The following is a 12,155-nucleotide window of genomic DNA, read 5'->3' on the forward strand; positions in this document are numbered from 1 at the left end:
CCATTGTGCGTGCCACTCAAGGCATAGGCAAAGACCAGTCTGGAAATAACGCAACCAGTAATCCTGTCCGGCAGTCTAAACAAGAAAGAAAGTTACTGGATAGACAAAGAATAAAAACTCTCAGTAAGTTTTACTGGTTGAACACAGAATTGTACAGAAACTAACGTCCTAAATTTTTGAATGGTGGCTTACCATTATCTTGTTAAAAGACATTGCGACTTACAAACATAGTCAGTCAAGTCACCTTATTTAGCATCTGGTGAATGATTTCTAAATAAATGGTTTGGTTGTTGTTGTTAATTTCCTAAATTTTGATACCAATGCTATAATATTTTTTGCTTACCAAATCGTTGTTATTTTAGAACCACTCAGTGTTACCAAAGCCCAAGGAAATCACACAAGACTCAGGGACCTCGGACAAGCCGATTTGTAAGTTAAATATGCTAATACAATTAATAAGTATTAGGGGTTTGTATTGTTAGTTTTTGAGACTTGTTTGGCAAAATTAAGGAAACTTGGTTGTTTTTGAACGAAAGTAATTTGATAAATTTTGCAGGACTTTGCGTTTGTATAATTGAACAAGATCGTAAAGTCAAACATGAACAAAGTGCTTATGAATTTAGACTAGCGAATTCATGGCGCATATTATATTATAAATATGTGCAAAGTTGTAAACTGTTAACTACTGTTACTACGGTTTCTAAACACAGTGATAGTTAATATTAAGCAGTTGACATTAACTTGATGTCTCTATCCAATGATAAGGACGTAGATTTTTGATAATGCAATGTCAATGTTAAAATTAGTATCTTGTTGTGAATGATCGCTTGCCGTTTACCTTTTGTCCATTTTGCATGGTTGAAAGCCTACCCAGCAACAGTATGTTATTTTGTCGTATGTGGGCGCCGTCAAGCATCCTTTGTGTTTGTCATTCAACATTCTTTCAGTTGGCAGGTTTTACAAAATATGCTGAGTTTAAATTGCCTCTTTTGGGCGATCTACTATCACCAAAGTTCGTTAATGTTAAATGCAAATTACGTTGCACCTGTCAACAGGGGTTTGCACCGAATACTTCTTGAGAAAATCTTCTGATCTTTTGTTCTTCGGCATTAAGTGTTCTGTTTACTTGATTTAGCGCAGTTGTTAATTCAATGGTGGTACTTTTACTGGTGATTTTATCCGACAGTATTTGTTAATCAACGAAACCAAATTGTATTAATCTTTCATTCGTTTCCCGCATTAAATCGCTCTTAATTGGCCCTAAACTTTTTACTTTACAATTTCTTTATCAATTTTCGCGTCTAATGATATTTATACTCCAACGATTCAAGAAACAAATCTTGTCTTTCTCATATTTCTGGTCGTAATCGAACCTACCTCTCCACACTGTTATAATACCATGCAATGTTTTCCAACACTGACAGACCATGGAGCCAGCCCACCTCATGTTTGGGATACCCACACCACGAATAACTTGCTATTGTCTTAATCTTGTACATACCTGAAATGGATAAGCTAGCATCTGTCTTGAAGGACGACGATGGGGTAATGGGAATCAATAACTTCATTTGTGAGCGCGTTAGTATCGTCGGTTTAACTTTTGTTTGGCTCTTTGGAAGGTATTTGCACGGGTGGAGTTCTTAAGGCATCTATAAAGCTATTTGTAAATACTTATAACTTTCATATCTTCTTATTGTGGCCTCTCAAAGTTGAAGATGGAGCTTTTAGGGTGTTAGAACGCAAGTCTGATTATATGTATTTGCAGGACACCTATATACTACTATTCTGGAATTACTTCGATTGCAACAAATTTCTAGTGGAGCGTGTTTTGTAGCGGTATTATCTCAGCGAAGATGTTTAGGAATCTTCAATTAATGATCACACTTCATTTTTGATAGATTATGTGTTTGTGGTGTTGGGAGTAAAGATAGTTGTTAGTGAGTTACTAAACCGCGTGGTGATACCGTTCATGCCGACATTGCACTCGTGATGAATGTTTGCTTTTCAAATTTTACCGTTTTGTAACACATCGTGCGGTTCCGCTGCAAATTAGTCTTTTGAACCCGTTTTGTTCTCATTCGAAAGAAGGAGTTGGGTGCGCTCACTCATACGGTAAGAAGAGGTATTATCGCTGGGTTAAGTAGCCCTTCACAGCCAATCAATCGATCGCAGTGTGCAGTTCAAATGTGTGTATTGGCAGAGAAAGTGCGCGGTTTTTAAGGATATTAAACCATGATTTTCTACCAACCTGTTCAGTGCTATAGTATTGGGTTAACAATGTCTTACATGTAGCTTTTTCTGTAAGACCATAAAGGCAAAGCTGAAGAAACATGGTTGAACAGAACGGCAAGGTGAGGCGAAGTTTATGGTAACTAGGATTGATGGTTTATGGAAGAAACTTGGGTCATTTTCGCTGAATAGTATTTCCAGCAAAACCATGAAATCTGATCCTATTCTGGCTTCTGTTCTGTTTATATTATCAGCATTATATACATTATATTAGTTCTTTGGTCGTCGATGTGGACATATACGGGTCACTGAAGGACAATCTTGGTTATGCATACAGTACTTTCATTGTGAAACAGTTTGCAGTCACGGAAAGTGTTCAAGTTAGTTGTGCTTTTGAGTGTAAGCTTTTTGTAATCCGACATGACAACCTCGGCATGTGAAGTACGGAGCAAGTATCGTTCAGGACTGCTCTGATCTCTGTCGGTAATAAACTTTGGCGGAATGTCCAACGATATTGAGATTTAAAAACTTGTTATTTTAAGCGCTGTTTCCATCTCTTTTACAAAAGCCTGGTCGTTCAGAATAAGCATATTTCTTATCCCTTTTGACAGAAGTTGTCTTGTAATGCCTTCAAGTATTTCTGTTGGAGTAGTGCTTGCGAAAATCACACTGTACAATTTTGTATGAATCGTATGCTGTGAGCTGGTTTGGGAAAAATTTCTTACCCAGATCATACAAATGCAACTTTTCCTTGGGTGTTCAAGTTATTCTTTTTACGGGTTAGAGCCCATAGGTTTATTACTAAGAAGGGAATGAAATAGATACATAAATTAAAATATTCTGCAGTGTGGAGTTTATGATTGAACTCTATCAGTGCTTTACGCCAGGGTTTAAAATGTTTTCAAGTGATGATTATGATTATGTCTTTAGCTTATAGAATTGCTGTAAACGTTCATAGTTTTCAGGCCATATCATAGTAAACAGCCCCATTTATCAGCTGCGTTAAGAAAACAAGCGATCATGGTAATATCCCCTTAAGAAGGCAGATTATATTTGATCAGTCATTTCTGCTCCTTCAATCTGATTGACAGCTGGATGTTAATTCAATTTTCAAATAATAAAGGCCTTAGTGTTAGACGAACAGAAAATTATAAAAGTGTTGTGATGATTGGACTTGATAGAAGGTTACGTTAATGATTGATTTGGTTGCGGTCAGTTCCGTTGCTGTTACGTTCATTTTGTAATATATGTAGTTCTTACCATTTTCAGTGCTGTAAGGACATATGTTTTGAACTATAGCTACATACCTGCATAGCCTACTTACGATAGTACCTACGTACGTTAAATTTTGGCGATTTTTCTTAGGCAGATAGTAGCAAGTTCTTATACTTTACTTTAAATAGCTGTGATCAACGCAACTCGTGTTCTTGTATCAGTTGTGTAGAGGAACAAGATATCACGACTTCACTCACCCTTTTGAACAAAATATTATGCAGTTTTTTAAACTTTTCTATTTCAGAAAAAAAAATCCTAAATTGAAATTATTGATGCACTGAATTGTCTATTTAGGCAAAATTGTTAAAGCTCAATTCATGCAGATTGGCGTGGATTGCTATGCTAAATCAAATGCAGCATGCAAGAAATAAGTAAGCTGGACGACAGCGGTCATGGTTTTTGCGAAGCCTCTTATTTTCAAAGCGCGGCAAATTTGCGCCTTGACCACGGTCACAATGAACGTTTTCAACGTTTTTATGCGCGGAAGCCCGCAGTGTCAGCTTCGAATAATGCCGCACAAACTGACTGTGTAAAAAACATCGCCGCTGCAAGGCAAAACATCGGTAACCGCTGTTTGGATTCCAACGAGAAATTTTATAGAATTCGACGGGAACAGGCTGATCGTAATGCGGCGAACATTGTCGAAAGTAGCGATAAATCTTCGCTCTATGAAAGTCCATTATGTATTGGTACTTCGATAACGAAGCCTAAACCTCCGCCGGCGGTTAGTTTAAAAATGAACCGGGACCTTGCAGCAAGAGGGAAGATATCACAAGTTGCTCTTTTAAAGAGACCCACAGCAGATCGACGATACGGCAAACAAAACAAATGGTCTGAATTACGCAAGTCAATCACCCAAAAATCAACTCGCGAAATGGCTTTTGATTCTGCCACGATTACCACAAACATTAACAGCAACCACGATGTACTCTCATCGCTGAGAAAGCTCAGCTTGATTGAACCGTTTTTGAACAGCAAAAAGGTTCCTGTGTGGCCTGTTGGCCCCGATAACTCATTCACCTTAAGCAAACCCGTCGAATTCAGTCCACAGACCAGACGCTTTAGTGACAAGAACAACACCAGCTATGATGTGGAACATGGTAAAATGAATTCAAACCCTTCTAACAGTGATAATGGTATTTTCCTGGACGCTTTGACAGACAGTAAAGACCAGCCAACAAGTACTTCCAGGCTTTTCACAAACGCAGTTGCTGACGTGGAACGAACGAGCCTCTTAATTAACACAAGGGGCACTGGACTGCATCTCTCTCCCGTAAATGACCAAGACGTGTTGGTACCGGACGTTTTTTGTCAACTCGAGAGAGTTTCTAGTGGACTGGACAATGCGGAGGCCTACAATAATGAAGCTTTTGTGTACAAGGATCCTTACGAAAACATGCCAAATGCTGTAAAGGAAAGTCGGCGTAAATCCTTCAAATCTCCGGCGCCGTTGATCGCATCGTTAGAAATTGAAGCTGATAAATCTAAAAGTAAACGTCGTTCACCACTCACTCAGCGTCAGTTGTCATATATAGGTGCCGTGCCCCCGACGGCAATGGTAGTTGACATTAGCACGGGCGGTGTGGTGAAGCAGGAACCGCTCACCAGCACAGAAGATGAAGCTGAAGTGAGTGAACAAACTCACCAAGTGCGGTTGGTACAGGGCACAAAAGCCGGTGTGCCGAGTTCTTTTTACTACAATCGAAAGATTAAAAGAAGAAAGAAAGAAGATGAGATTGAATTAGCGGCATTGAAGAAACTGAAAGCTAAGGCGCGCGAAGAAATTAAAAACATCCTTGAAAAAACAGCTTGCAACGCGGAGGAAACTGAAATTAAGAAAGCCAGAAGTGAATTAAGCATCATTGGCAACGACAACACCGCACTGAACGTGAAAGTAGTCGAGGTTAACCCTTTTCCAGAGCAGTCGTTCTGTCCTTCACCACCAGCAGTGCAAGCCAAAGAGCTAGTGGCCGAAAAGAGTATTGTTGATAAACACATCTATTTGCCAGCGGTCACATCTCGTCCCAGCAGTCCCTCAGTCGCTTCATCGTCGGAATGTTCTAACTGCAAAATTCAACCTCCCACTCCGAATTCCTCTCCGCAACTGGACTCGGATCGTTTTCAAATTTTTCCCACCACCAACCCGAACACTTTTCACGCATATGCAAGTTTCTCCTCCCAGCCCACGGTCATCAACATGGATAACTTTTTAAAGGCTCAGTCAAATGTAATAGCCGGCGAAAATGGTTTGAACAAGAAGCCTATTTCCATGACTTATAAAAAGGTAACTGCACCGGGCACGGCACGAATTCTAGTAACCAGCGGAAAAGCGAGGCTCGGTACTGTAGCATTGAAATCGGAAGGCTTGCTCGATTTAAGTCCGTTAAATATAAAAACTTTGAGTAAATCGGACAGCGCAAGCTCGGAGAACGACGAAAACACGCAGGGAAATAATTATCACAAACCAAAGCGTGAAAGCGTCGGTACAGATACTGAAGCTAAATGTGCTGGCGATTCTACGGACGACGAGCATTTGACATCTTCAAAAAAGAAAACCGAAAAGCCTAAATACACACCGCTTCAGTCGCTCGTTATTAAATCCTGCCGCTCTGTAAACCCAATCGTTGTTATGCCGCCAATTGCTGACGAAGCCCCGACGTCAATCCCGCAAGAATATAATGTATCCGGACATTTGAGTCCATTGAAAGGAATTAGGATCCTGCGACGGAAAGTTACGGTTCGACATTTCAAGGACGGGAGCTATTTTCCTGAACAAAAAGAAGGATATACCTATTCTACCATATATCCTTCTGAAAAGCCATCAGATCATGACTCAATGAACGATAAACAACTAGTTGACAGCGTCGAGCAAAATTTTACGAACGGCAATGTGAACATTAGCGCTGGTACTGAAAACTCGTCTCGGGTATTTATTCCGTCCAAACTCGCATCCAAAGACGGAATTAATAATTTGAATCACCAACGTCTTACCAAGTACATAAATGTCAAGAATCCGTCTAAAACTGCTCTTTCAAAGCATAATCGGATGAACGCAGAATGTGCTGAAAATTCAAACGATACGACCAGACGATTGTCCATTAAAGGGACAATTAATATCGACAGCCTGTGTCTACGAGGGGGCAACGTCCAGCCGTACCTGCTGCTTAAGGATGGCGGGTCTCAATCTTTGAACTTCCTAAACACTGCATCTGACAACGAAATCCTTGCTCCTGTACGATCTCAAGCAAGCAGTGGGGAACCTCGGAAGAGAAGGAGGAGAGTCCAGCTTGGCTCGTGCGTGGGATCTGATGACCAAATTTGTGTGAAGATTTCGGCAGGTGGAGGATTCAAATCGAATTTAGCTCGGTACAGTTTGCTTCACAGACAGAGGAAGAGGAAGTCACAGGATGATCGTACGAAAACGAGAATGGAACAGTCTCTTCAACTTCCACTGTGCATTGACGACCAAAATAAAGTCAATCTTGGGCAGAGAGAGGAAAGACTGGAAGCCACCACAGGTTTTGCTGCTGAAACCAAGGACTTGAACGATGAAATTGAAAATCCTGAACACCACATTGGGTCCTCGAATACCATGCCTGGGGATAGAACTTCAAACAAAACTCTTAGCAAAGTCACTTTAAGTCCTTTCCTCGGATCCCAAGTTGACATAAGTGAGGAGTTGTATTCCCATGAACAGCAACGCAAGAGCTCCTTAGATAGCACTGCGGTAGCTGCAAAGGAACAAGGGATTGTGCCTCAGGATATTCTTCTTTGCGATTACGGTCGCCAGAGCGTTGATATTGAGCGCATGAGCCGTCTTTCGTTATACCATCAATCACTTCCCAATCTCCCCGATTTAAATGCTACTTATACTAACCCCAAGTGAGTTAGCTCGGGACGTTACTGACTTTAGGGATTTGTGTCTCCGATTGCATCATAAGCTTACGGTCTTCTGTATGTGATTGCTTTATAACACTAAATCACCACTAACAAGTGATTGTATTTACAAACAAACTTTCACACGAAATGGATGTTTTTGTTTCTTTAGCTCGGCGGCCATTCTGCCAGACTCGGGAACTGCTTCTTACCGTTTAACAAATGACGTTTCTTTTGACGAAGGTAGTCGATACAAAGGCGTTGGAAACGCGTTTACCGCCTTTGGCCCGCCCAGTGAAGAACAGAAAAACCCGACTGGTAAGCATTTACTGTACGATGTAAACATCTTTACTCTGAGCCACTTATATCTTCCATTTATTCAAATTACTGAGTTTTAGACTTCAGTTATATTCTATTTTACATATTAAGAACCTTCTAACAGTTTTATATTACTGGTGTGAGATATATGACCAGCGTATCATGTATCTAAAATATTTCTCATGTATTTAAATGCTTATACGTAGGTAATCGGCGAAGAAACACCCAAGGCAATTCTGACGGTCAAAGGTTAGTGAGGTTTAAAATACCAGCTTCAGCGCTTTACATATAAGACATGGTTAATCTATTGTTTACGCTAAATAGTTTTACTTGTGCTAAATATTTTCGGTTATTTTATGTCAGCGGGCCAACGTCCCAAAATTCCCGTTTTGAAAAGCTGTCAGACTCCGGCAACCGTGGACGGCTTACCCCAGCTGGTCACGTGACTACTGGTGGGTACAAGGAGACCGTACCGATGTCATTAATCAGAATTGAAGAAAGACGTAAGTTAGATTGTTTAAATTTATAAAAACGTGTTGAAACCTTAACGTCTCAAACATTATCAAATTTTGTAAATTTTTTTTATTAAGTTATTGTTTTATTTTGTGTCTTGCGCACATTTGCTTTCTATTTCAGCTTAGGAAAAACGTGGCAATAGCTTTTGAATTTATATTCTTCATTCTCCAATAAAACATACATGCTTGTCATCAGAAGTCATTTACACATTCAATTCATAAGAGTTCGTGTCGTTACAACTTTAGTGAACTTCGACCCACCCCAGGGGCGCCACCAATCGCCAGGTTACTTGTCACCACCTGTTCCCGGTTCAAGAGGTAACTCAGCAAACGGGGGAAGTAATCTCACGTCATCTTCCTTATCCGCCAACACTGCTAGCATGAGCACCTTTCGACAGAACAGGGACAGAGAGAATTGGAGCTACAAAGTTGGAAGTAAGCTTGTCTTATATATACTCCGTGAGGGCATGTTGTATACTACAGTACTTTTTTATTCGACACAAAACTGTTAAGGTCTATTCTATACTCTGTAATTGTTTACACAAAACGTCTCGAAAACGGTAAAATATTACTGATGCAGCACATGTAACTCATGGTTTTGATTGGTACTAGATCATTTGGCTTAGAGTTGATTTTACTTGCCGTTTATTCCTAAGATCTCTCCGTGAACGGTGGCGGTTACTACGGCTCCAGTCCAGTTCTTCCCGGTGCTAGAGCAGATACTTCCGGCATTGGATCTCTCAGCTTAAACTCTACTTCTAACATCTCCCAAAAATTTAGCCAAGGCCGCGAAAAGAACGGGAACTCCAATAAGTAAGTATGATATATGTCAAGTTGAAAAAGCCTATTAGAATTGCGCTTGAGAAGCAAAGCCTACCGAATTATGTACAGAATGTACAGTTGTACACGTTTCTTGTATGTTAAACATAAAAACGCAAACGTTTTGCGCCTATTATCTCTTTTTTAAAGACATTATTAATCATTAAGATGTATTTTTGTATATCGTCATGAAATTGTCTTACGTACGTTCTACAGATCGCGACTGTCCAGTAGATACGGTTCCCGTTACGAAACGACATCGGCAAAAGACGGAGGATTTGCCGACCCTTGCATCAATCCACCCTCGTCGTTCCAACAGAGACTCACCGAGCTCAGTATGTTGGAATCGGACACCATAAAATACGAACGAAATCGTAAACTGAAACGGAAGAGCAAACAGGACAAGGACTCATGATGTACATTGTCTGGTCATGTGATCTAAACTACGCTTGAGTGCTTCTGTTTTTTCGTTCAGTCAACCATATGCTTTCAGTGTGTGGTTTTCAGAAAATGCAGTATGTGCTAAAAGATTAACTGCGAAAGTGAACTATGGTATTCGCAGATGTTTAGAATCGATCTTTGTCCGTTGTTATTCAACGTGCTCATTACCTCATTAAAAGTTTTGTAAAAATGTTTTTACACCAGGTTGCATCGTAGAATTTATGCATATGTTCATGACGCTGCATCCGAACTTTCAAAATTTCCACATTTGCAACTCCATCACATTAGGTTTTAGTTTAGCATTAGTCCTATGATTTTCTAAGATATTTTTATGCTACAAATGACCACTAAATTAGTTTCCATGGCATTTGCCAAGCGCTTACAGAGAAACGCCTTGCTCAAGGCCTATTTTAAAGTAAACGTACTTATTTGTTATCTGTATCTCTTTGGAGTGTTGATGTCATAGAAGAAACGTTCCATATGCTAAAACCGCCAAATTTTCATGACGATCTATGGAGGACATTTTTTTTCTGCGAATGTTACTTCGTTGCCCTGTTACATTACATTTTGTGTCTTTTGCACATTTAGATACTTCAAAAAGTTTAACTCTTTTTAAATTTTGCCAAAACTTTGAAAAGATTCGTGCACGTGCATTTTGTAAGCTGCTTTCCCGTTTGTTAAAACTTAGGGCGCGTTACAACTTAGGGCAGATTTTACGCTGTTGAAGATTAATTTTGAAATGTTCTTCGTGTCTTGTTTATGTTTAACTTCACAACATTTTGAAGAGTTTTTTTACGAAGTTCAATTGCTATTATATACACATAGTTTTTCTATGTTTAATAAACGTTGTCTGGACAGTGTGTCATTATACTGTGAGCTTCGATACACTTTAGTCGTGGTTACATCATTTTTAGAAAAGATCGAGAGCTGTTGATGAAACTGGCACCAACCGGTTCGTGCAAGCCTGTTTGCGTGAAGTGGAGCCACCAGGGGATCACGTCAATTGACCGTGAACAAATTCACCGGCGACAATTGGTCGTGGTCAACTGACCGGCAACAAATTGGCCGGCGACACAAATCAACCGCTACGCATTTTATTTTTATTTTTTACGCAAATTAGCATTGTTGTTTATTCAAATTATATGATTTAAGTGATAATATGATTTAAGGTCAGTTGGTTCTAGGTAAATTTACGTCACGGTCAGTTGTCCCCCGGTCAGTTGTCCCCGGTCAGTTTGTTCGCGGTCAATTTCCCACGGTTAATTGTCGTGGAACCAGCCACCAGTAAAGGAGCCGTATATCCTAAAACTTTATGTTTTTCGTGAAAATGTTGGACGTTCTATGTAAGGGTTAAAAAAGTGTTTTATACAAATCAGAGGCCAGCATGGCCGGTTTTGTTTTTCAGTGTGGGGAATGGGGATACCTACCAAATGCGGGGATTACTTTACCAAATGGCGCGTAAAAAACGGCCAGGTCGCGTGTTTAGGTTAGCCTGAATTGTAGTTGAATTCATAAAGTTTGACTTTTTTGACCCAAAATTACATTCTTGACTTTGACATTCTACTGCAAACGTTAGTGATATGTGATTTCAGTAGGATTTCATGAAATAATAGCCTAAGGCAGGGGTGTCAAACTCAATCGCTATACAGGGGCCAAAATTTATTTAACGCCGCGGGCCGTAAGGATAAAAGTTGATTGAACGTTTCGTGACAAGAGTGCATGAATTGGAAACAGGCAGCGATACAACACCAAATTTTTGATGTTTTTGACGATTTTTGACAGGGCTATTTTTGATTATTCTAGTCTTACATCATTATGTTTCATTCATCTCCTAGCAAAAGCATTAACGAATTAAGAAACAATAAAGAAAAAAACAGTCTAAATTACGAGCGTTGGAATAGATCGATTTATTCTATTGTATGATGGGGCAACTGTTGTATTGCTGTATTGTGCGATTTGTTATAATCTTGTTCTTGCTTGAAAAAAGTAAATTATACTGTACAATGATCTCGTGGGCCGGAAATAGTTCATTGTATAAAATAACATTGCGGGCCAAGTTTTATTGTAAAGCGGGCCGGATGTGGCCCGCGGGCCGGGAGCTTGACACGTATGGCCTAAGGCATACTAAAGTGACAAAATTTCAGAGAGCCCCTGATGGGATTTTCGATTAATTGCATTTTTAGTAATTCACTTTATAATAAGATAAACAAAGAAATTTGGCCTTTTTACAAGCACATACGGGGCCTAAAACCTTATATTTTTATAAAAGTTTCAGTGACGACAAACGAAAAATCTTGAATAATGCGATTTCTGTGAAGAGGTTGAACTTTAACGTCATTTTTTATGAAATCCGGTTAGACCAATCAAAGACCAGCAGTACGGTCAGCGTCTTTTTTAGTGTGAGTTTACCCTGGCAGATGACGCTTTGAAAACTTTCAAGTCGCATGCATAAGTAACGTGAAAATGTGCTGGATGAAAGATCTTTTGGTGTTAGTTGTAGTCTTTTCAATTCAAACCATTGCAAAAGTTTGAGATAAATGCGATTTTGTCAGGAATGTTATGAACTTGTATATACATATAGCTTAATTTAGGTGGTCACATGCAAAATTATTCGAGTATTTCCTTATTTAATTACTTCTCTTTGTACCAAAGGTATAAGTTACAGCAATAAAACAAACCAGG

At 39.6% G+C, this 12,155-nt stretch overlaps 1 protein-coding gene across 1 annotated transcript; it reads left to right on the plus strand.

Moving 5' to 3' along the window:
- The first annotated feature begins 439 nt into the window (after window positions 1–439).
- LOC143448386 (uncharacterized) lies at window positions 440–10,358 on the plus strand. The gene is made up of 7 exons (XM_076948110.1): window positions 440–7,386; window positions 7,553–7,698; window positions 7,905–7,947; window positions 8,062–8,201; window positions 8,460–8,648; window positions 8,870–9,026; window positions 9,249–10,358. The coding sequence occupies exons 1-7, from the start codon at window positions 3,863–3,865 to the stop codon at window positions 9,445–9,447; spliced, it is 4,398 nt and encodes a 1,465-aa protein (XP_076804225.1). The 5' UTR covers window positions 440–3,862; the 3' UTR covers window positions 9,448–10,358.
- Window positions 10,359–12,155: the final 1,797 nt, after the last annotated feature.

Source organism: Clavelina lepadiformis, chromosome 3, assembly GCF_947623445.1.
Source record: "Clavelina lepadiformis chromosome 3, kaClaLepa1.1, whole genome shotgun sequence".
NCBI classification, from domain to species: domain Eukaryota; kingdom Metazoa; phylum Chordata; class Ascidiacea; order Aplousobranchia; family Clavelinidae; genus Clavelina; species Clavelina lepadiformis.